This window comes from Urocitellus parryii, chromosome 13, assembly GCF_045843805.1.
Source record: "Urocitellus parryii isolate mUroPar1 chromosome 13, mUroPar1.hap1, whole genome shotgun sequence".
In the NCBI taxonomy this organism is placed as follows: domain Eukaryota; kingdom Metazoa; phylum Chordata; class Mammalia; order Rodentia; family Sciuridae; genus Urocitellus; species Urocitellus parryii.
Window position 1 is genome coordinate 27,378,168 of NC_135543.1, and position 25,762 is coordinate 27,403,929.

The following is a 25,762-nucleotide window of genomic DNA, read 5'->3' on the forward strand; positions in this document are numbered from 1 at the left end:
CTGCACACCACTGCCTTTTCCAGGCCTGTTCAGAGTCTTTCCTATCACTTGCTTAGTCACTGAGTCATTGTCACTCAGGTATTATGTTAGGTGTTTTGCTTACATTACCTTACTTTTCAAAAAATTAGCTTGATTTCAGAGAAACAGATTCAAAGACACTTAAGAGACCTGCCAGTCACATAGTTGATAGTTAGTTCAGTTAGAATTCCAACTTGCATTCCTTCTAAATTCCAGACCCATGCTTTTCCCATTAAATGTCACCAGGCCATTTTACTTCAGATGCTGCTTCACTTTCTGAAAACTGGCACTGTGATTCTGAGTTAGCTGATCATGATAGTCACATATTATTTAAATGAAGATGAGTACCATTTTCTTTCTCTTTTTGATTAGAGAATATATGACCTTAGCCAAACACTTTGGATTAGATCAGGTTTTTTTTTTTAAGTTGTTGATGGACCTTTATTTTATTTACTTATTTATATGTGGTGCTGAGAATCGAACCCAGTGCCTCACACATGCTAGACAAGTGCTCTACCACTGAGCCACAAACCCAGTCCCAAGATCAGTTTTTTAAAAGTAGCTTCACAGGAGATGATTTTACAAATAAAATGTAATTTTAATAGCTTATTTATCAAGATTTCACATCATTAGATTCAATCATTAGATTGCTTAATAGAATTCTTCTGAAAAGGAAAATTCTGGAAATTTCCAGCACTCTGCAGGTCTTTGAACTATGTATAGCTTGTTTTGGGTATACAAAAAGCCAAGTGTATTTTATGAGAAGTGAGACGTGCCTTTTCTGTGGTCACCCTTCCCAATGGAAGCTTTTAATACTCCAGAGATATTCCCTGAGGAAGTGGTGTGATTTATTATTGGGTTCCTTTGGCCATATTTTGGTATTGTGGGGCATACTTGTTAGACCCAGGATTGATTTATTATCATGTGAAAAATTTATCCATTCCTACAAATGAAAGATGGAAAAGACCCACTGAGGGCCTCCCATTATTGTAGAAACTTGCTGAGGAATGTACTTTGTCCAAATCTTCAATTTCTTTGTCTACTTAAAATGTCCCAAGTGGAGGGGCTTCCACCATGCTGCTTTGTTCTATTGTCTCCAACTTCTTGTCATTATGAACTGTGAGTCAGTCTTTTATACCTTTGTTCTAATAAGCAAAGAAAATGTTGAACAGTGGTGGGAAAGTAAAGACTTCTAATATAACATTGGTGAGATTTATAGAAACGAGTCTTCATTATTTTCATGATCATTGAAAATAGGTGTGCTCAGTGGACTGTCAAGAGCTGTGCCCTGCTGGGTTCTGTGTATTGCCATTGCCTTCCAGGAACTCTTGTTAAAGAATTCATGAAAGTCACTTTTTTTTTTTTTTAAATAGTGTTGGGAGACAGACCCCAGGGCTTTGTGCATACTAGGCAAGTTCTGTACCACTGAGCCATATCCCTAGCTCTTATGAGAGTACCTTTGACAGAGAAACAGGGAATCATTGAAATAATTTGGTGAATTAAATATTTACACGGTTACAGACAACAGATACCTGTAATCATGTAGTGGGTCTGGATACTAGGTTTGGGTAGCTGTGTATAGAGAAAATGTAAACCCACTGCTTACCCACGTGTTTGGAAGACCATCAGAGGAGAATAAGGATTTTAAACTCCTGCATTCTGAATATTCTGGCTCTTAAGCGTTCTTTGCTGTGCATATAATATAAGTTCAAACCTCCTGGTAGCTGCTATTCAGGGCCTCCCCAGGACAGCTCCTCCTGCTGCCTAGTCTGACTCTATTGCATTCTTCAGCCTCAACCCCTGGCTGCAGCCCATGGCTTCTCCTTTTTGTCCCTTTGTTTCCCTCAACTCCTCGACCCTCACAACTGTCACTATCACAATGGTTCTTTTTTTTCCCCCTAAGTTCAAATTTAGTAGATAAAAAATAAAAAAAGATATTTTGTTCTCATGGCTGTCCACAGCAGCCTGGCACTAAAATGGCCCACTGTTCATCGTTCTTTGCTCTCTTGGACACCAGGCCTGTTGGTATTACTTGCCAGGCTTCCAGCCAGCTGGACACACTTCCTCATGTTTGTCAGTGAACTGGGAGGCTTCCACTAGTCTGAGTCTCATGCACAGAGCAGCCAGTAGGAAGGTCACCTACAGTTGAGGGATATATTTATCACTAATGATAAAGAGGCCCCTGGATGAGATGCCTTCCTCAGCCTTTGAGACCCCATATTTCTGAGCAATGATATGCTTGGGGTGTGATACCAAGGGAATGTTCATGGGTCGCAGTCTTCCTTGTTTCTTGGGTATGTTGATTCACACCAGATGACAGTGAGAATCTACAGAAGCAATCTCTTGGCAGTTGAGTGTCTTAAAATTCTAAACTCTATCACTGAAAGCAGGGATCCCTGTTGGATTCTTAAAAATGAAATCAAGAGGAATATAGAAGAACATAACGTAATTCCCTTTGTAGTCCAAATAGGCCGATATCTTTGAGCTGACCATGTGGCATAACAACTGTGACTTTGAACTTGGGGCAGTGTGCCCAATTTTGGCATTTCCTCATGACATCTTGCTATCAGCAGTCTCTAAGACAGAAGCTACCACATCAGGAAGAAGACTCCACAGTGGTTCTGTCTTTGTGTGCCATGTGGGCCTAAAAGTCCTCTGTGTCTATCCACATCCACAAAAGGAAATGACAAATGCACAAACACAACCAATCATCATGGGGGGTCACCATCAGCTAGAGAAAGCGTGGCGATACCTCCTTCAAGTAGGAAAGACATAATCTTAAAAAACAGTCTTTAGACTAAATTGAAATAAATTTAGTTTTTCTTCACTGAGAATCAGTATAAATTTTATCAGAGACAAGCTTTCAGGAATCACTGAATTGGCCTGTTGTTCCTTCTTTGGCGTGCAATTGATTTGGACATCTTTCCATATTTTACCTTATTTTGTTGTTCAGTAATTATATATATTTCCTTTAAAAATGGCAGTTGTTTTGTTAACAGCATCTGTGTCACACATGTTTGAAGTTGAATTGTGTGTGTGTGCTGGGTGGAGAGAACACAGGTTAAGGTGGGGACAGGGGAGGCGGTGCAGTGAGGTGTGATCAACAGAGGAGAACTCCATGTGCCACAGGGAAAGCCTCAATGGTGGAAGCATTGAGACTGTTTCTGTTGAGGATTTGAGCAGTCAAAACATAAGTGAAATAGAATGTATCCTACAAAAGAATTTAAACCATTGATATATTAATTTAAGATCATATCAACTTATAAGGTAATTATTTATATAGATATTGTTTTAGTCAGTTTTTTTGCTGCTGTAACCAAAAGACCCAACAAGAACTATTAGAGGAAGAAAAGTTTATTTAGGGGCTCTTGGTTTCAGAGGTCTCAGTCCATAGATGACTGATTCCATTGCTTTATGCCTGAGGTATGGTAGAACATCTTGGCAGAAGGGTGTGGCACAGGAAAGCAACTCAGGACATCGAACCAGGATTCAGAGAGAGACTTCTCTCACCAAGAACAAAATATATAACCCGAAGACATGCCCCCTCCCAATGACCCACCCTATTTGCCTACAGTTACCAACCACTAAATTACTATCAGGGGATTGATGCACTGATTAGTTTAAAACTCTTATCGCCCTATCATTTTACCTCTAAACCTTCATGTGTTGTCTCACATGAGCTTTTGGGGGACACTTTATATCTAAATCATAAAATAAAAATTTTGACTTTTTTTTAGAAGAAAATAATAAGTTTGATTCTTCATAGAAAATCTGAGAATCTTGAATAGTTTTTTTGTTTGTTTTTGGTGGTACTAGGAATTGAACTCAGGGACTCATGCATGCTAGGCAAAAGCTGTACCAGTGAGCTACATCCAAACCCTTTGCACATTGAGGTCTCTTCTGTTGATCACACCCCACTGCACCTAACCCCCGCCTTAACCCTTGTGTTTTTTTTTTTTTTTTTGAGTGGGGGTAACCAGGAATTGAACTCCGGGCATTGACCCCTGAGCCACATCCCCAGCCCTATTTTGTATTTTATTTAGAAATAGGGTCTCATTGAGTTGCTTAGTGCCTCACTTTTGCTGATGCTGGCTTTGAACTCACAATCCTCCTGTCTCAGCCTCCCGAGCCACTTTGCCCAGCCTGTCAGGGTTAAGTTTTTTGACAATTTTTTTTCTCATCCTTTTCAGGATCAACTGAGTGTTTTGTGTTAAATTATAGTATTAATTGTAATAATACTCTCTTTATCATATGCCAATGTATTTATAGCAAAATATATGTTCTAGAAGCACATAGGGGAAAAGAAGCCCATTGACTGCTTTAATTTTTGTTAGTTTGAAGGCATGTATAAGAATGAAGCAGTGAGCCAACAGCTTCATATTTTGCGAAAAGAAGTGAAACAGTTGCAAGCAGAAGCTGCTAAACCACCTGCACTGAGTATTGTGGAAGCTGCTGTACATGCAGAGAACCTAATTACGTAAGTTCTGGCAACCTCAAAATTTAAAATACTGTTTTGTTCTTATTAATAGTAATTATACATATTACACCCACCTACTACCTTAGACACCCCAGTAATTACGTTAATAGAGAAATTAGCAAACTGTGGCCTTTGGGCCAAATCTGATCTCATGCCTATTTTTATAAATAAAAATTTTATTGGAACACAGCTGTCTACATTATTTGTAATATCTATGTCTTTTGAGCTGCAACAGATAGACTTTAAGGCCCAGAAAACATAAAATATTTACTATCTGGCCCTAGGCAGAAAGAGTTAGCAGACCCCTGAATTATGAGATGTGCATTGAAATTTAATGATGGAGGGACTTAGTGCTTAAGTTTGATATCAAAGTCATCTTTACCCAGTAAGTCACCATTGTCAACTCAGGTTTTTGAATAGTTTCCTGTGTAATTTCTTAGGGGAATTAGGGCTCTCAAGTGTAGCTATTAAATTGAGTGGCCATGTAGTTTTTTCTCTTGGAACTCTTAAGTTTCTTCCACCATCTTCTTTTTTTCCCAAAGCTACCAGGACATAGCTTGGGACAGGGGAAGTTGACTCTCTGTCTTTTACTGTCATGTGACTCCACATCTGGTAGCAGTAGACACTCTCCTTAGTAGATTGGGGTGGAGTGTGTTTGGGGAACCGGGAAGGAGGAGGATATCAGGTGAAGCAGAAGTTGATATTTTTGTCACTGGGTAGGCACTAAAAAAAAGTGTGGGAATTAGAAGGAACATCTTTATTTTAGGTCTTATTGTATATCAAAATCTTTTCTTCCACTTCAGTCTGTGCTTAGATTCTAAAATTTAGGGAAACCAGCGTTTTGGTGTTTAAAATATGTGTTATATAAGGAATGCAAAAAAGTTAAATAACTATGACAAACTTTAATGAGTGTGAGAATGTTAATTGGTCCTTATAATGCAGCTGATCTTTGATTTCCCTGGGAAGCATAAAGTCATAGCTGTGTTTTAAAGTTGAATTGGGTAAAGGTGGAAGTACCACATTTATCACATGTTTCTAAAGTGGCATTTGCGTGAGGCTCTCAGGACTGTGATGAATATTGTCAGATAAATGTAGAATATGAAAAAAATACTGGCGAATATAGATTCAATTATTATAGACCAGAACTGTGTCCATGTTTTCCCATAGGACCTTAGTGAATGCCTACAAGTTGCAACCAACACCTGGGTTTCAGAAGGTTGGCATTAGCCTTTTCTTTACTATTGTGGATTATGTAAGCGATGAGACGCAGCGCCACCCCCCCACAAGACAGTTCTTCACTTCATGCATTGAGATCTTGGGACAGGTAAGATTACTATGTTATTTGCCTTGTTCAGATAAACTGAGTCCCTGCAGTGTCTTCATTGCATACAGTCACCATCAGCTTCAGGCTTTATTGCAGGTTCATTCTTACCTGATTCAGAAACCCTTTGGGGATGTTGGCCTCCAAAATGTGATTAGAATTATTGGTAAATAAGGGGCTGGGGTTGTAGCTTAGTAGTAGAGCCCTTTGCTCACATGGATGAGGCACTGGACTCGATTCTTAGCACCACATAAATAAATAAGTAAGTAAGTAAGTAAATAAAGGTATTATGTCCATTTACAACTAAAAATATTTTTTTAAAAAAAGAATTGTTGGCAAATAAGAGATTAAATTATGTTTAAAAGTTGAGAGAAATCAGATTCTGTGTTATTGATATTAGCAGTAATATTACTGAAACTCTTTATTGTTTGGAAAATACTGTCTAGTTCATTATTTTATTTGATCATTAAGGTGACTTTGTGTGATTGATCTCATTCCTGTCCTAAAGAAGAGAAAACTGGACTCTAAAAGGCTAAGTGACTGGCCTAAAGAATGCATTTGGAGTACTGAGGCTGATGGGATCCTTAAGGCTCAGAGTGTCAGTACTTGTTCCACCTTACCACAGCTGCCTCCCAGTTGCTGTTTTGGGCACTATTTATCTATCTATTTGGCTTACAGTTAAATATATGGATATTTAACGAGGCAAGGGCAAACTATGCATGCAGATTTGTGAAAATGTGTCATAAAAGAAAGGAAAGCCATTGTTTGATAAACCATGTACTCTCATTGAAATTTAATTGAATGACTACTTCTTTATTGGATACTTAAAAGGAAGTGACATAGAATAGATATTACAATCCATTTTTTTCTAAGTTTTTTTTCCTGATCTTCAAGTTATTGTATGCTTATGGTAAGCCATATAGACAGTATAGAAAGTATAAAGAAGAAAAATTTCTCATAATCCTGATCAGCTGGAAGTACTAGTTGTATAGCTAAAGTTCATTATTGTTTGTCTTGTGTATATGTAAACACAGTATGTCATTTCTACCTATATAGGTATATGTAGAGATACACACTTACAAAGGGGCACATACTATTTTGTAATTTCTTTTCATTTCAACATATTTTTAGATATTATTCCATGTTAATAAATACAGACCTGTATCATCACATAGAATTTGAATGTCTGCATAGTGTTTTATGATACAGATGTATTATAATATGTTGAGCTAATGTTCTAGATGGATATTTAGGTGATTTGTTTTGCTACAATAAGGTTGACATAAATAATCTCTTATATCTTTGTGACTTCTGGAACTATTTTCTTTAGAATAATTTCCTCGCAGTATGATTGCTATTAGAAGGATTTGATGTATATTATATATTTGACATGTATTGTGTAGCATTTGATGTTCTTACTTAATTGATCTGGGAAATTTTCACTTATTTACACTATTGTAGCAATGTTGGAGTTTATTCTCTGTATCTTAAACAATGTTAGGAGTTATCATTCTTTTATAAGTATTGATAATCTGATAAGGGAAGTGGTATATCATTTTCAAAACTTATAATTCTTGAAGTACTTTAAAGTTATGTTATATATGTGTATTTTATATATGTTCACTATATATGTTTCATATATATATGAAACATACATAGTGAATTGCTAGCTGTTGTCATTAGCACATTTTCTGTTGGAATATCTTGCCACCCCTCTCTGCCCCTGCCCTCACTGTTTTGTGGTCCTGAGGATTGAACCCAGGGCCTCATGCATGCCAGGCAAATACTTTATCCCTGAGCCACATCTGAAGCCCCAATTTCTTGCTTTTTGATTCTTTGAAAGAGTTCCTCAAACGATTAGCCTGATACCTAGAATGTGTTACAAATATGTTTTTCTAATTTGTTATTTTTCTTTCATTTTATGATTCCTTTTGCCTTATAGAAATTAACATTTGCATGTATCTGTTCAAACTTATCAGTCTTTTTAAAAATTTCTGCCTCATCAAAGCCTTTTTGACCCTGAGATTACTTTTATCTTGATTATATTTTGTGAAAGTTAATTTTTTAAATGTATTAAAGGAACATCTCAATAAAATCTATAACATAAAAGTTTTATTTTCTTTATGTTGTGCAGGACCACCATGGATTCTTGTAACAACACTAGGCACATTACAGACTTTTGGGTTCAAATACCTCAGTATCAACTCCATTGGAAATGATAGGCTTATCTATGTTGATTTTAGGTACCTTTTTCATTTTGGAAAATTATTTTTGCCTTATTTAATACCCCTTAAAAGTTGGTTGCTTAAATAAAAGTGGGGGAGGGGAGGATTTGGTGACATTTTCCTTGTTATTTTTTTAAGGTGTTCATCAGTGGTACTACATCAGAATGCAAAAAGGTACTTCAGACCATTCTGAAGAATAGAAGGCTCTGCTCTCTTCTGTCGCCTTTCTTCACTCCCAATGCTGCGCCTGCAGAATTCATACAACTGTATGAGAAAGTGGTGAAGTTTCTGAGTGAAGACAACAGTGATATGATTTTCATGCTGCTAACCAAGGTGCGAGGTGATTCATTCCTGATACTGTGAAACTGAGAAGTGATCATTGCTTCCCAGTCCATAGAAATGGAAGGACCCTTGGAGGTTTGATCTCAGTAACCAGAGGATAAGAGCCCCTTTTAGCAATCTGACCCCACGAGTTTCTCTTTGGGGAACAGCACACTGGTTGTGTTATGTAGGACTCTCATTCCACATAGTATTAAAAGAATCTCCTTCCCAAGCCCTTTTTAAAAACAGTATAGTTTTGAAAATATTCATAATGGTAGTTTAATAGATCCTCCTTTTAAATTTTCCTGAATTTGGGCCTAAATTTTGTTTGATAAGTGAGTTGTAATATGTGAAGTCTCTTGTATTTAGATTAATTCAGCTCTAAACAAATTTTCTTTGTCCTCATTTGGAATAGACTATTTACTCTGTGAGACTAAGGGATGAATTTACTTAACTCGTTGAGAATTTCAGAGCTTCACTATTTTGCCTTCATTTTTGTACAATTCTCTGACATTTGTGAAGCAGTAAAACTTGGCATTTTTTTAGAGCCCAGAGACTGATCTCAATCTATAGTAGAGGAGAACATGTTTTTTAAGTGTGGAATTCTGGAAGGTAATACCAACAGTCTGAATTTTTATTCACTGAGGTAGGTAACATACAGCTCAGAAACATGGCTGTTAAGACAGTTCCATAAAGTGACTGCTTGGCTGTGGTACTGGAACCAGTGAAGGAGAACTTCTGATCCTGGTCTTAGGGAGGAACCTTATTATAATAAAGTCAGATGGAAATGTGTGGATTTTCAGGAACAAAATAAAATTATAAATAATAATGGTCAAGAAGATATTCATATAACAAAACAAGCCTGTTGTTAAGAAAAGTCTGCCTCTGAAATTTCAGAGCAAGGTAGAGATGGTTGCATAATGGTACCAGTGAGTGAACTTCTTATACATTCTTTCATTTGCCTGTGTGTACATTTATTTTCTATTTTTATAAAAAGATAAATGTGACTTTTAAACTAAATTTGCAAAGACCTCTCTGTACTTCATTTAATTTTCTCCTGTAAATAAATTTGCTTCTTGTTTCTTTTTCTTTTTAGTTCGATCTTAAGCAATGGTTAAACGCCACTAAACCTCCTCTGTCTGATCGTACCAGGCTTCTGGAGTCCATTCATTTGGCACTTACTGCCTGGGGCCTTGAACCAGATGAAGATATTTTGATGCCATTTAATCTTTTCTGTAAGCACTGGACTTACCTTCTTCTCTACCAGTTCCCTGACCAGTACAGTGATGTTCTCAGGCTGCTGATGCAAAGTAAGTATCTTCATTTAATTGTGATTAATTAGATCTCTGCATATATTTAATGCCACATTTACCAGATAGCATCCAGAAATGTAAGAGTAATGTAAACACAGAATTTGAAAATTACTAATCATCAATGAAAGCACTCAACTAACAGTGCCACAAAGTTGGTATCTGTAAGAATGGTCAGCCACTTTCCTGAGCGCTGGAGTGGGCCCAGCCTGGGCAAGGCAGCTCTCAGGCTTTGGTGTTGGTGTCCCCAGTCACACAGTCACTTTTTACCTTTGCTGCTGTCCTGGGGTAGGGTGAGGTGGGAGAGGAGCTATTTACCCTGCAGACAACACATTTGGCAAGGAAGGGAGCATGTGTTTCATATGCTATTTGGTTTCTCTGTGTTTCCAAGTAGTGGGTCATCCCACCCCACCTATTATTTTGACTTATTTTTTACTCCTGCCTTCTATTCTTGAATGGCAGGCTGTACTTATATTTGCCAAGAAAAAGAACATTAAATTTGCCACATTCCCACCATTTCTATCCTCTCTTTCCTGTAATTTTCCAGAGAAGTGTTAGAGATTAAAGGAAAAATAAAAGGGTCTAGGCTTGGGCTGGGGTTGTGGCCCAGTGGTGGAGTGCTTGCCTAGCATGTTCGAGGCTCTGGGTTCAATTCTTAGCACCACATAAAAATAAAATAAAGGTATTGTATCCAACTACAACTGAAACAAAATACATTTAAAATAAAGGGTCTAGGCTTTTTTATTTTGAAATTTCACTAGGGAGTAATTTTATTGAACTTCAGTCAATGAGATAACATTATTTTTCGTTCATATGGCATATTGTTTATAAATATAAGACAAAACTTAGTTTTTCTCTTTACCAAATCTTTGTGTTGCTTAAGAGAATTTGTTTAATGGACAAGTTAATGATTCATTGTATTGATTCATTGTAATGATTCATTGTTTTGAAGGATCCTTAAATGTATAATCTCTCATTTTCAAAGCATTAAGCTAGAGAGGCAAGTTGCAGAGTGGATGGTGAATGGAAATACATTTGTACAAATTTTAATGATTATGTACATAGCTAATATTTATTACATATTTTAAAATTTGATCAAGTTTATATTCTGGGTTTTCCCCTGAAAACTCTCAAAGAGATTGTGAAATATATACAGGCTACCACTGAGTCATATTTAGCAGAAAATTTTTACTTATCATGAATTTCTACTTACCTTTACCTGAATTACTCTGATTCCATGACCTATGGCCTCCTGATTTCCTTTCCCTTCCCAGTTGCCAGAGAAGTGTTTCCAGGGTTCCAGCCTTTGCCCTTCCACCTGTTCATTATTCATAGATGAGCTATTGATGGCTTCATTGCCATCTTCTAGGTCTGCACAACTCTCATACCAGTACATTGATTCCAGGCCTCTGTCCTAGGATCCAGACTGTAGGAACCCTGGGGTACCTCGCTGTCCCCTTGATGCCTCCACTTCACATATTGCAGCCAACTTCTCATCTTTCCCCTCAGACTTTCCTGTGAACTTCTATGAACCTGTTTGATTAGGTTTAGGGTTAGGGAGGTATTGTTCTATCCTGTAGAATGGGAACTAGTTGGGAATACTGGCTGGTGTTCTCCATGTGCTGCCTTTAGGTCTTGGTTTAGGTTTTACCCATTGTAGGAGTAGAATTTTAGGGCTGGATGGACTCTTTCCCAGGAGGCTAGATTCTGGAGTTGCATTCTGCATCCAGTGACCCTTGTCCTATCACTCTTGTTTGTTTTACACCCATAGATAGCTGTCACCCTCCGGCCAGGACAGTGGAACCTTTACCATTCTCCAGCTGGGTTGTAGGCTGGGATTCCCATCTCATTCCAGCTCTAATGGCTTTGCAGAGCTCACTTCTATCTGGGTTACCAGGAACAAGAAAAGTCGAATGTTCAGCTATCAGTTTTTTCAGTAAATTTTCTTTACTTTGGTCTCTTTATCTCAGATATTCCTATGAATTTCGTTTGGATTTTTATTTAATTATTATTGCTTTGGTTAAACTGAAAACATCTAATCATGTATTCTTTGATTAAAGGTGAAAAGTGAGTTTTGGAAGGATACTGACTTGTTCTCTCTGCCTGCTCCCCAGGCTCTTCAGAGCAGTTGCTGAGCCCTGAGTGTTGGAAAGCCACTCTGCGAGCCCTGGGCTGCACTGCCCCTAGCTGCCATCAGGGGGCAGCTTCTGCAGAGGGCACTGTGCTGCACAGCTCTTCAAATGTTCTCTTGTCAGATAAGCAGGTGTGTAGCTTTTGGTGGCTGAGGTGTTTGTGTATTTCATTTTCATTTCCCTTGCTGTTTTTTTTTTAACAATTGGAGCATATTTAAAAGTATCTAAGATGCTTTTGGATAACATCTAAAAAGCTGGTTTTTGTGCTCTATCTTTCAGAACGCTATGTTTTTCTTTGTTGTTCCTTTACTACCTTCTTGTCCCCTTTGTCTGCATGTTTTTTTCTGTCATACTTCTGAGTCCAGTTTCTGTCTGTTCCAGATGAGGCCAGATGCTTTCCTACCTGCCTTAGCCCATCTGACTCAACTCTGAGGCCACTGTGTGGGTTTTCATACAGTGTCTCACAGAGTCTTGGGTTTTACCAGTTTCATTGCATGTGGGTTCATGTAAGAATTTATTTGAAAGAAGGTTCCATTACATTAGAGAATGAATTTGAAACCCACTGATTTATTTTCATGTTTTCTGTCTCTTTGAAACTCTATTAAAAAGTCAAAGACCTTCAGTGTGCTTATCCCAGTCAGACATATAATACTCTTCTAAAAGCAGATATTTCGTAAGCATTTTGATTGGTCATTTTTTTCCAGGTTGTGGAGACCATACAGTGGCTTTCAGACTTTTTTTATAAGCTTCGGTTATCCAAGTTGGACTTTAAAAGCTTTGGTTTATTTTCAAAATGGAATCCGTACATGGCTGATGTGAAGATACTTTTGGGCTATCTTGTGAAAAGGCTGATTGACTCAGAAATGGCCTCCTTGGCCCAAGACCCATCTGCCAGCAGCAAAACAGGTAACATGTCTTTAGTGCAATGTGGAGTAAGATGTTCTGCCCTTCCATTACAAGAGATTTGAATAGCTACATTAGGAGATTTATATTGGCTGTCAAGGAGAGGAGATAGAAAGTATATAGTACAAGTACACCCTGTATCTGTGTCACGCTGTATTCATTACACATTGAATATAGGTGGCTTGCTGCAGCTCGTCTCTAATCCTTTGCAGGGTGTGGTGCCAAGAGATGGGTTTCTATCTCTACTTCCTTCTTTCTATTGTTTATGTAGCTAAGGACAGATTCTGAATATTAAGTATTTTCCTGGAAAAAAATGTATGTTTAAAAATTAGCCATGTGTTATAATAAAAAATCTTCAACTCAAATTCATTGCAATAAACGAAGCAAACGTATCAAACATATTTAGTTGTACTAAGCATGTTGCTTATATATCAACATAGGCTTATTGAGTGTACATATACTAAGAACTAGATTTTCTATAAAATGTTACCAATGATATTGACAAAGTATTATCTCTTAAATGTTTGCTATTTCAGTACTGAGATCCCTACATTCAGTAACCATCCAGCTCTTTAAGCCATGGATCTTGGTTTTAGAGGACAGTGAAAGGTAAATACTTTTTCAGATATTCAAAATTTTGGGGGACTTATTTACTTCCAGTAAGTAATTAAAGGTTTTTGATAAAGGTGATGATGAAGTATTGGACTATATTTAAATTTAGAATTTTTTAAAATAAAACTTAAGACTTAAAAGTTTATGAAAATTAGTCTGTGTGATCAGAGATGTTGTCTTGATATTAATTTTGGAATAGAGTAGGAAAATCATTTCCAATTTTCTACAACAAAGAAGTTGAATGCATTTTGGTACTTGATTTAAAAGTAAAAAGATTCTGTTCTCCTGAGGTTCCTCTTAGGTTTTGATAACAGCACTACAAAAGATGGGACTTTCTTAATTTTCTTTATTACCTGAATTATTTTTTGGAACTAAGTTGATTATTAAATTATTGGGTAGGATTATCCTTTAAAACATGGAAATCTGCTGTTAGATGTGAAAGCATTATTTCATGATTATTAAAAATACTTAGAGTTATATAGCTGTCCAAATACAGGGATGAGTGGGTTGTGTGTGTGTGTGTGTGTGTGTGTGTGTGTGTGTGTGTGTTTTCTTCCCCCTTTTGAAGCATTAATTTGATCTTGAGGCTCAGAACCTGAATGTTTTAACTCAGATCTCCTGTCAGTTGGTTGTGTTAAAAGTTGGAGCTGGAGCTCAGGTCTTTGACTCCTATTTCCAGTGCTGCTTCAAGAGCCCCTTAGGGGAAACATGAAAGATTCTAGATTTTATCTTTGACTGATGTGAAAGCTTCAGGATTTTGTATTGACTGTACATAGACTGGCTATAGTGAAAGGCTGCCTGTTTTATCTTTGAGATGAATTAATAGAATTTATTTTGATAGTGAACTTTCTAGACCAGATTCAAAAATTAAAATTTTCATACAAAGAATTCTTTGGCCATTTCCTGTCTGTTAATTTTTGGCCTTTTTTTGTTACATGGATTTTACTTTATTTTTTCATGCTTCAGGTAGAGAAAATTTTTTGTTAAAACCCACCTTAAGGTATTTTTCTAAACTGTTTGAAATTGGATGCAAACGATATTAATTTAAGGATTAGATATCAACATCTGAACTTTTAATTGTACCAGAATAAAGGGTCAGAAGGAGAGGAAGTAAACTTATGTGGTTGATGTTACTCTCTACAATTTGCTGCCAGGAATTCACAGCCATGGAAGTGGTTGAGATATGTGTTAGGGGTACGTAATGCAGGATTTTCTAGGACCTGGCCAACCCTAGACTCTGGGAATTAGGGTAATTTGATCAAGGGCACTTTCCTTCCTAAGCTTGTGTTTCTTTTCTTTAAAGCACCCAACAGCGACATTACCCCTGGCTGGAAAGTGATGCTGTGGTGGCCTCAGACATTGTGCAGTTGTTCACTGACTGTGTGGATTTACTGCATGAGAGTTTTAAAGGTAGGGAGGGAGCCTGGATGTCTGGTTAGGGCTCACTTTTTCCCCAAGTTATTCAGTCATGCTTTTGCCTCTGCCTTCTTACTGTATTTTATTTTAATTGATGGGCAGTCAGCTGGGACAGAAGAAAGGCCACTAATAACTATTATGTAATGTTAAGTTTGGACTTCTTTTTGTGTGAGGTTGCTCTGAGTTTGTCATTTGCTGGAAAATTTGCAGCCATCCCCTCTTCAGATGTTGCCTGTTGCTAATATTTTGAAGACCTCCCCCATCTTTTTTCTTAATGGTTGTACTAATTTACATTCCCACCAACTATTTAGAGGAGCTTCTTTCTCCATATCCTCTCCAGCACTCATCTTCTGTCTTTTTGATAAAAGGCAATCTAACAGGTGTGATGTGACGTTTCCTTGTGGATTTAATGGTTTCATTGCATTTCTATAATGATAAATGATATGAGCTACTGGTCATTTGTATGTGTTTTTTCTATTTTCTAAGAAATGTGTGGAACATTTCTTTTGAGGAATATTGAATTCCTCCAAGGTGCCAGGTGAATGAGGCACTAAATAATGAGACTAAATGAATACATGCTGAGGGCAACAGACTGTAAAAGTATATTAGAGTTAAAAGGCCACTATGTCAGTTACCCTAGTAATTAAAATACCAGTCCTTATTATTATCTGCCAGTGTTCCCCCTCCTACACATGAAAATCTTTGAAATTGGATACACATTGAGAACTTTAGATTTTAGATTTTTGGTTCAAATTCATGTTTTCTAATTTTTTTTTTTGAAAGATAAACCAACCAGAAGCAGTGGCATATGCCTAGAATCCCAGTGACTGGGGAGGTTAGGGCAGGAGAATTGCAAGTTCAGGACCAGCCTCAGCAACTTAGTGAGACCATCTCTCAAAATAAAAAATAAAATGGGCTGGGGAATGAGGCTCAGTGGTAAAGTGCTCCTGGGTTCATTCCCCAGTTTAAAAGAGAGAGAGCACGAGAGGGCACATGAGAGAGCGAGAAAGAGAGGGAAAGAAACAAGAAAAAAATACCAAAGGTCCTTAGCTGTATTTTCTTTTTCAATTCTAGACAAGCTGTTGCCAGGTGATGAAGGAGCCCTTCGGTTACACCTGATGCATTATTGTGAAGCATGTACTGCACCCAAAATGCCGGAGTTCATTCTGTATGCTTTTCATAGTGCATACCAGAAACTCCAGTGGAAGGACCTGCATCCCGATCAGATGCTCATGGAGGCCTTCTTCAAAGTGAGCTCTTCACCCGTGTGTCACACCATGGAGTGGTCTGCTGCTAGGGAGCAGCCTCTTCCCTGTGGTTCTGTGCGGGGGCAGTGTGTGCCAAAGAGGGCTGTGCACACATTGGGTGGCACCTCAGTGGTACTTGTGGAAAGCAGCAGGCTGTGGAAATAATTTCTTTATGTATGTTAGTAGAGGATCGGAAAATATCTATAGAACAGCTTTTAAAACCCAGAGAAACATTGTGTCTATAATATGTCAGTCATTTTCTAGACTTTATGTTGGGTGAGTACATAGTTTAATGACTTAGTCTTACTCCATCTTGGTTGGTGTTTCTGTGTATGATTTTTCTAGAATGGTGTCATTAGAACAACTTGTTAAATGCTCTATTAAAGAAGATGTGAATTGGTACTCAAGCCATTAGTTTCTTTTAGCAAATAAGTGAATGATGATACTGTAGATGATAAAATGCAGTGTAACAATGGAGACTGCATCATAATTATAAAAAAATACCTGAAATGGTCTGAAAATAGTACCAATGTGTGTGTAAGTCTGTAGTAGAAGCAATAGTTAACAAAAAACAGTACTGCATTGTTACTTATATACCAGTCAGGCATTTGGCACAGTTTTTGTTGTTCTTACTAGGTTTCTGGTTAAAAAAAAAAAAAAACACCACAAAAACACTTTATAATCTTAGGTTTAGGTTTATAATCTTAGCTTAGGTTTTTATGATCGTTTCGGTTCATTTGATTGTTAGTCATCATTTAATTTGTGTTGACTCTCAATGTCATATTTATCATTAAGGCACCCTAAGTGCTTTAGTTGATACATATCTATAGTTATTTTTTATGATTAGTAAATGTACTGCAGCCTTTTGTGCTGTGGTGAGCCCTGCCCAGTGCTGCTCTTTCCCATCATTCTTGTGTAGTGAGCTCCAGGGAAGCTGAGGGTATTTGTTTTAGAGAAATATAAGACTGAAGAATGATTTTGTAGTTGCATTTAGTAAATGAGGCACATACTAAATAGATGTTTAATCACCATTATGAACATGAGAGAAAGTTGTTTTAAAGAACTATAAGATGGAATTTTAACTAAGTAAGAGGATGACCTTCACTGTAAGACTGATTAAATAGTAGACCCATCTGGCAAGGGATGCTGTAGGTCCATCTATCTCTAAGGATATTATTCTGATGATAGATGGCCCTTGACCTTCCCAGAAGCTGGGAATCTTTTTACTTACTATATCTTGTTGGCATAATCAAGTGTGCTTTTTTTTTTTTAACACAAGAATGAGGCTGAGGATGGAGAACAGATTATAAAGGAGGATGAATTGTTTTCTAAGAAGGAAGAGAACTAGTAGTTAGTGTAATATAATACAGTAATGGGAAGGTGTAAATCACTGATCATGAGTTTATGAAGCGCTTTTATTCTTTATTTTGAAAGAAAAATCTTATGACTTAGCCATGTTTTGTTTTTAAACAAATTACAATTATTGAAATAGGTTTATAAAATATAACTCATATAGTTTATAGAATATATCCCCCCAAAAAAGCCTACTAAGAATTTAAGCACTATTAGTCATCAAAAATTATAAAGACCAATAATATGAAGATATTTTTAATAAATATAACATTACATTAAGTATTGTATATTGCAGCAGGTCTCAGTGTATGATCCTGGGGACATCAGCGTCAGCATCACCTGGGAACTTGTTAGCAGTGCACATTCCTGCTGCCAACCATATGTGGAAAATTAACAGCTCTGGGGGTAGGCCCAGCCATCTGTGTTTTAAGATCCTGGTGGTTCTGATGCTCACTCAAGTTTGAGAACTACTAACTAGTAGAATTCAATTTTCATCCTGTCTCAGCACACCTGAAGATTCTGACATACTCTTGTATCTCCAGTGACTCAGTGTGGCAAGGAATCTCCACCAGGGTTGGGGTTAGGGAAGGTGGTTCCTTGCCTGGTAGGAATTATTAGAATCCATCAGGCACAATGGTGTGCACCTGTAGTTCCAGCATTTAGGAGGCTCATGCAGAAGGATCCTTTGAGCCCTGGAGTTAGAGACCAAGCCTAAATAACATAGTGAAATCTTGTTTCAATAAAAAAAACAAAGAATTATTGAAATTTAAAAATGCATGCATGTACAACATGGAAGGAAAGATATGACAAATGTTTATCTCTGGAAGTTAGGATTATGGATGGTATGTATAATCTGGGAAAAATGTTTTTAAAAACAAATACATGAAACACTGGTTTATATACATTTTAAAGATAAGTCAAACAGCATAAAGCAAAACACTGATTTTCATCTATTTCCTTGAAGGTGGAACGAGGAAGCCCCAAGAGCTGTTTCTTGTTTTTGGGAACCGTGCTCTGTGAAGTCAATTGGGTTAGTGTGCTTGCCGATGCCTGGAACCCCAATCCCCAGCCTGAAACCCGGAGCATGATTGTCTGCCTCCTTTTCATGATGATTTTACTGGCAAAGGAAGTTCAACTTATAGAACAGACAGTAAGTTTGGGGGGCTTGTGGTCACACGAAGCACTGTAGCTCCTCAGTTTCTACTCGGTTGTGGCTTTTCGGTTGTTTCCTTAGTGCCTCCCTCTGTCAGCATGAATAGGTGCATGGCATATGAGCTGTGCCTTTAATGAGATGCTTGCTTTTCTTGGATCATCCATTGCCTAAGTCATGGAGAGAACCTCACTGAGTTAGAACACATCAATTTATTTTATTTTATTTTATATCTACTTTCTAGTTTGTGCTCTGTGCTTCAGTGTTGGCATGTGCCACCAGAGCAGAGTTCCTTTGAAAATTGGTTCCGAATAGTTTTTTAGATCTTAACATTAGTGGGTTTTTGCCATGACTTTGGTTATTGCCATTACTAATGCTCCTAATGAGTAGATTCTTACTTGATATCTGAGATTCTGTGCTTTCATAGAACACCTTAGTAGCTTTCTTATGGACTAGTTAGAATGACACATTTCTCAGAAGATGGGACTCTGGAACTAAAGCCATCTGTTCCATTTTTAGGATTCGCCTTTACTTAGTCTCCTTGGACAGACAAGCTCGCTCTCGTGGCACCTTGTGGACATTGTGTCGTACCAGAGTGTGCTAAATTATTTCAGCAGTCACTACCCACCGACCATCATCCTGGCAAAGGAATCTTCTGCTGAATTGATTGTGAAGCTTCTGAAAGTGTCTGCAGGACTTTCCATTCCTACTGACAGCCAGAAACATCTTGTAAGTTGAGAGGGTGCTTTAAAAGGCAGGGCAAGGTCTTCGGGACTGGAAGTAGCATAAATACCACTGAGGACAGTCTCAGCAGAGAAGATTGGGGGAGTGTCATTGTGTATTCATATTGGTCCCTTGCTTGGATCCTTTTGTTTGGGTTTCTCTCTTTTGCAAAGTCTTGACCTATTATCAGTGTCACATGTTGACCAGAGGTCAGAAGGATTGAGAGCTGGCAGTGGGCCACTGGTTTTATTTTCTGAATGTCATCAGTGGCAGGGAGGGTGACGAGTATGAGCTTGAGGTCTGACAGACTCAGGATCACCTCACAAAGTATTATGAGGACTGAATTAGATAGTGAGCATGAAAGTTTTTGGAAAGAACCTGGTAGGTAATCCATGTGTAGTTAATATGACGAATGTAGTGGAGAAGGAGGGGTGTTGTGTGGAATTGGGAGAAGGCAGGTTCTAATCTAGTTACCGCAGGTTTGCATAGCCCCAAACATGGGACCCTGGGATGCCTGGATGAGGTCTTAGCGTGGCTTCTTGATCTGTCCTCTCCATTCCTTGCCCAAGTGTTCAGAGCAGTGCTGTGCTCCCGGGGAATCCTCAGTCCACACTCCTTGCTTGGATTCATTTGAGTGATCCTTTTCTTGTTTGTCAGGATGTGGTTCCAAAATGCCAAGCTTTCACTCATCAGATGGTTCAATTCCTCAGCACCCTGGAACAAACTGGAAAAGTCACCTTTGCTGTCCTAGAACAGGAAATGTCTAAGCTCTTGGATGATATCATTGTCTTTAACCCGCCTGGTAAGTGACCAGTGGGAAGCCACATATTCGCATAATATATGAATTGCTGTCACAGTAAGGCATTGTGGGGTGAGGAAAACGGGCAGGACCCTGCCATTCCCGTTTCCAGAGAGACAGTGGTCAAAGAGCTGCTTAGTCAGCCCTGGAGAGAGGCAGAGTGTTAAGAACTTGAGGAGGAGCTAGCCCTGGCGATGCTGGTGTGAGGTAAAGTGGACTGGGGGTCAAGCTGGACACTCTGGATTTAGTTATTAGAAGGTAGCAGGAAGCCTGCCAGCGAGCAGCATGTCTAGGGGTTTGACTGGGAAGTAGGAGAGCACTTCAGAATCACCTGTAGAATTGTCAAGATACTTTACATGGAGAATTTTTGTTCTTCATGTTTGGTAGACTGGACGACATCCTGGCTGCCTCTCCTGCTGGGAAATCTCAGAGGCCAGAAATGAAGTAAAAGGGGGAACAAACCCTTAAAGGTAGATGAAACAAGATGGCTATCACCTGAGCCTTCTCAGAGTAATAGCAGGGGTGATAAAGCACAGGGCCTGCCCGAGTTGGCAGGCTAAAAGGAGATCCCACGTGTAAGCCACAGAGTGACATCTTTCCTGCACAGATGAGCCAGAGATGCACATGCTCCTGTGAAAGGAGAGAAAAGACAATTATCTGTTCTGGCCTTGGTATATGGCAGGGAAAGAGGTCCATTTTGAATATTGGTTAAGGACAAATTTTCTTTTTTGTGTCCTCCTATGGTGCTTAAAATCAAACCCAGGCATGAGGTGGGAGGGAAAGGGAGAGAAAAGGGAAATTGCATGGAAATGGAGGGAGACCCTCATTGTTATACAAAATTACATATAAGAGGTTGTGAGGGGAATGGGAAAATAAACAAGGAGAGAAATGAATTACAGTAGATGGGGTAGAGAGAGAAGATGGGAGGGGAGGGGAGGGGAGGGGGGATAGTAGAGGATAGGAAAGGTGGCAGAATACAACAGTCACTAATATGGCATTATGTAAAAATGTGGATGTGTAACTGATGTGATTCTGCAATCTGTATTTGGGGTAAAAATGGGAGTTCATAACCCACTTGAATCTAATGTATGAAATATGATATATCAAGAGCTTTGTAATGTTTTGAACAACCAATTAAAAAAAACTCAAACCCAGGGTCTCATGCATACTAGGCAAGTGCTCTACCATAGATCCACATCCCCAGTCCCTCACATGGTTTTGAAATATGAATTCATACTGGTTAAATTGTCCCCCTGTACCCGCTACAAAAAAAGAAAAAAAGAAAAGGAAAAGTCAGTAGGTGCTGGAGAAACTGTGCCACAGTTGGTCATATGTGAGTTGGCCTTGAGGTTTGAACAATAGCTGCCCGGGGAAGAGAGCTGGAAGAGTGTTTTAGGAAAATTTTAATCAGAAGAGTAACAGGATCAGATCTGGTTTTCAGGGAAATGTTTATTGCCCCGGTTGATGATGAACAGGAAGGGGAGAGGCTAGGATCTGTTATGAGGCTTATTGTAGTAATTTGTTACTACGAGTCATAATTAAAAGATAAATTAAAATTGCTTTTTAGTTGAAATTGAGACAAAGACTTAGTCACTGAGAATATTTATACCCATAGAAATATATGAAGAAAAATTCCCAGGCACATTGCCGTTTTTCTTTCTCTCAAGAGTTTTTAAGTTCTTGATTGATAAGAAGTAGGTCTTACAGTTACAGTTGGTAGGGTCTATTTTACAGTGCATAAGTAGTGAGTTTGTTTTGTTGGGTGTGATGAATAAGATCGTCTAACTTTTTACCAGTCCCATGGATGCAAATACTGAGTCCTGTGGCAACAAAGCCTTAAGAAAGTTTTGTTTTCTTTTTTTAAAGTACTCAACTCAAAGAGAGCTAGAAACCATTGGTAAAAATCGTGCTTTTTAAAACTCCCAGTGACATGTATTTCTCATGCTTGAGGGTGAAGGATGCTGCCCCAGTGACCTCCCTTCATGCTTGTGAAATAGAATTTACTCTTTTTCTTGCAGTTTTCTTTGAAAAACGTGTTTATTTTATAGTCTGTTCACTTTTCTTATTTAAAAAACAAAGAAATAGGGGCATGGTAACATGTTCTTATAGGCCCAGGAGTTTGAGGCCAGCCTGAGCAACATAGATCTCTTTCTTTAAAAAAAAAAAAAAAGGCGGGGGGAGGGGAGTAAAGGGGGGGGGAGGACAAGAAATAGAAGAGCTGCTGTTAGGAATCTTTTCCATCTTTTATATTTGCTTTTAAGCTATAATAATCTTTATTCTATGTAAATCACTCTAGACTATTGATAGCTTGGCAATGGCTGTGTTGGGAGTTGGAGTCAGGGGTGGAGGGTACTCTTACTAATTGCCTTATCATATCTACCCAAAGAGCAGCTAAGATTGTAGCACTCTTGTTTTCATGATCACATTCCTGTCCCTATGCCAGCAGTCTGAGAGCATGTCTGTGTTCCCCTTCAGACATGGACAGCCAGACCCGCCACATGGCCCTCAGCAGCCTCTTTATGGAAGTCCTGATGATGATGAACAATGCAACTATTCCAACGGCAGAGTTCCTCCGGGGCAGTATCCGGACCTGGATTGGCCAAAAAGTGCATGGGCTGGTGGTGCTGCCCCTGTTAACGGCAGCCTGCCAGAGCTTGGCATCCGTCCGCCACATGGCAGAGACTACAGAAGCCTGCATCTCTGCCTACTTTAAGGAAGGTTAGGGGACATGCCTTCTGTTGGTCTTTCAGGAAAGATTAAAGCTCTGTCACCAGGAAATATATTTCCAGATTCTACCATTCTAATTTCTGCTCTGGAAATGAATGTTCTGATATATCTATATTGATGTATATCTATATATCTATATTAATATATATTTTTTTCATAAAGATCTGCAGTTAGCATATGAATCACTCATCCATATCTGTTGGTGCCATCACCTATTTCAAGGGACAAAGGCTCTAACTTGTTTTACATTGGTTTTAGAGTGTCAGACTACCCCTTTTATCATAAGCAAAGTCATGGTCCTCAAAACGAATATTGTACTCCAAAGTCTATATAATAATGATCCACTCTGTTTCCCCCTTTTTGGGTCAGTTTTGATAAAAGGAATTTTTTTAGAAATGTTTTTTGTTTGTTTGTTTCTGGTCATGCTTTGTAAACTCTTTTGTGAAGAAATCACTCTCTCCTGTTCTTTCTTACCTTCTTATTCCCTGCCTCCAAACTTTCAGACTCTGGATTAAGAATTGCTCAGAACAGCCCATCTCGACTCTGATATCCAAATATACATGATACTAGACAGTGGAAGAGAAAGAAGGATATCAGAGCAAGTTCCAGAAGTGTCCATAACCTGCCATATGTCCTATCCCAACAACCCACAACATTCCATGTCCACCAGTGGAGGTGATATGCACACCACTATGCACCCTGCCCTCACTCTCCGCAGAGCTGAGAATCATTAGGATTAATACTTCTGTTCGAAATTTATTTGCGTTATTAAAAAATTAATGTGTGGAGTTATGGCCTGAGCTTTGTGTGTATGTGGTTCTTGGGATCAAACCCAGGGACTCACACGTACTATGCAGGCACTCTACCACTGAGCCATACTCGGTGCACATTTCGCTTCTGTGGCTTATAGAGCCAACATAAGAGATGTTACCTTGGCATGAAGCTTAAAGTGAAACAATTTGTTGCAGTTGGTAAGTAATTAGACTCTTTTTTATGTCTTGATGTCTTCTCTCTTTTTTTCCCCTTAGGCTCCCTCAATCAAAATTTAGGATGGGGTCCCATTCTGGTGTCCCTTCAAGTTCCTGAGCTCACTATAGAAGAATTTCTGCAGGAGTGCCTGGCCCTTGGCAGTTATCTGACCCTTTATGTCTACCTGCTCCAGTGTTTGAATAGTGAGCAGACTCTAAGGAATGAAATGAAGGTGCTGCTCATCCTCAGCAAGTGGTTGGAACAGGTGTATCCAAGGTGTGTTGGCCTCTGGCTGCTTTATAAAACTGGTAAGGTACTTGGTTAACTTAGAATTTAAGGATTTAGATAAGAAATTATTTAAGAAGACAGAATTAAGAAAAAACAAACAAGGCTATAAGGTACCATGACACTTGTTTGGAAAAGATTCTTTTCTTGATGGCTTAATTTTCTGAGCAAGTTTTTAATTTCCTAAAATAAGCATTTTAAGCATCAGACTGCAGCTTTCCTATGAAAATCCCTACATCCCAGGGTTGTGAACATTAAGTGAAAGCATGAAACCCAGACACAGTGTCTAGCACCGAGTAAGTAGTCACTAAACTGTAGCATTAACATTTTGTTAACACCAATTAGCTTAGGGTTTTAAGGTACTAAATGTCTCCTTTACTTAAAAGTCAAATGTGGACATTCAGTTAAATGGGAGTGGGAAAAAAAAATCTCACTTCTAATTTTACTTCCTCTTGCACCTTCCCCAGCTCTGCACAGGAAGAGGCAAAACTATTTCTATGGTGGCACCAAGTCCTGCAACTGTCCCTGATTCAGACTGAGCAGAACGACTCAGTCCTCACGGAATCTGTTGTCCGAATTCTGCTCATGCTTCAGAGCAGGCAAAACCTCCTGGCTGAGGAGAGACTCAGCTCTGGGATTTTGGGGGCAATTGGACTGGGCCGGAAGTCTCCCTTGTCCAACAGGTGAGGATGCACCTACCACTGCTTTCTTGGAAGGCCTCAGATATCGGCACCTATTTCAGGGTGGGACTCTGGAGTAGAGTTTTTGATGTAGAAGTTACGTTTTCCAGAAAGACAAAGGGGGGGGGGGGGAACACAATAACCCAGACCTTTATTACATCTTGGTATTTTATAAAGCATATTTATTTTTTCTTGTTTGCAACAGTTTGAAGTTCAGACAGTATATTTTAGTGTTATCTCTTCTATGTTGACTTTGTAATCTGATTACACTACTGATTTCTTTTTGGTTGGGAGCCATTAATGGTATGCGAGGTTGGGTTAAAAAATACTGGTCATTTCTTCAAGCATGCTGGTACACACCTGTAATTCCAGGGACTCTGGAGGGTAGGCAGAAGGATTGCAAATTCAAGGCCAGCCTCAGCAAGTAAGCAAGGCTCTAATCAACTTAGGGAGACCCTGTCTGAAAATAACAAATTAAAAGGGCTGGGATATAGCTCAGTGGCCAAATTCCCCTGGGTTCAATCCCCAGTACCAAAAAGAAAAGAAGGACCATTTTGTGAAAATGGAATTTTATAATATGTAGCCTCTGGTGTCTAACTTCTTTAACTTAGCATAACATTCTCAAGGTTCAGCTGTGTTGTTCATGTGTCAATTCTTCATTCCTTTATATAGCTGGATAATTCTATCTTATAGATTTACTACATTTTGTTTATCCATTTATCAGCTGATAGGTAATTGAACTGTTTCAATCTTTTTTGGCTTTTGTGGATAATGTTATTATGAATAGTCATGTACAAATTTTTCTTAGCACATCTGTATTCAGTTCTTTTGGATGTATACCTAAGAGTGGAATTGCTGGGTCATATGGTGAGTGTATGTTTTATTTATTAAGTAAGTGCCAAAATGGTTTCCATAGTTCCTGCATCGTTTACATTCCCACCAGAAATATATGAGTGTTCCGTTATTCCATATCTTTGCCAATACTTTTATTCTTGGATCTGAATTATGGGCACATTTTTATAATGAAGATTTTCCTAAATAGGCTTACTACACAGTAGATCTGGAAATATGTTTATCTTGTGTTTTAGTAGAAA

At 38.5% G+C, this 25,762-nt stretch overlaps 1 protein-coding gene and 1 pseudogene across 1 annotated transcript in view; one reads left to right on the plus strand and one right to left on the minus strand.

Moving 5' to 3' along the window:
• Positions 1-25,762, plus strand: part of Epg5 (ectopic P-granules 5 autophagy tethering factor) — a 99,636-nt gene that overhangs the window by 67,597 nt on the left and 6,277 nt on the right. Inside the window, exons 28-42 of the mRNA XM_026398607.2 lie at positions 4,353-4,495; positions 5,663-5,819; positions 8,180-8,374; positions 9,459-9,672; positions 11,787-11,935; positions 12,509-12,710; positions 13,244-13,316; positions 14,623-14,729; positions 15,810-15,985; positions 18,300-18,485; positions 19,005-19,214; positions 19,866-20,010; positions 22,483-22,725; positions 23,763-23,979; positions 24,456-24,671. Coding sequence (XP_026254392.2) covers positions 4,353-4,495; positions 5,663-5,819; positions 8,180-8,374; positions 9,459-9,672; positions 11,787-11,935; positions 12,509-12,710; positions 13,244-13,316; positions 14,623-14,729; positions 15,810-15,985; positions 18,300-18,485; positions 19,005-19,214; positions 19,866-20,010; positions 22,483-22,725; positions 23,763-23,979; positions 24,456-24,671 — 2,633 coding nt within the window. The remainder of the gene's footprint in view (positions 1-4,352; positions 4,496-5,662; positions 5,820-8,179; positions 8,375-9,458; positions 9,673-11,786; positions 11,936-12,508; positions 12,711-13,243; positions 13,317-14,622; positions 14,730-15,809; positions 15,986-18,299; positions 18,486-19,004; positions 19,215-19,865; positions 20,011-22,482; positions 22,726-23,762; positions 23,980-24,455; positions 24,672-25,762) is intronic.
• On the minus strand, positions 2,047-2,577 carry LOC113189708 (peroxiredoxin-1 pseudogene; annotated as a pseudogene).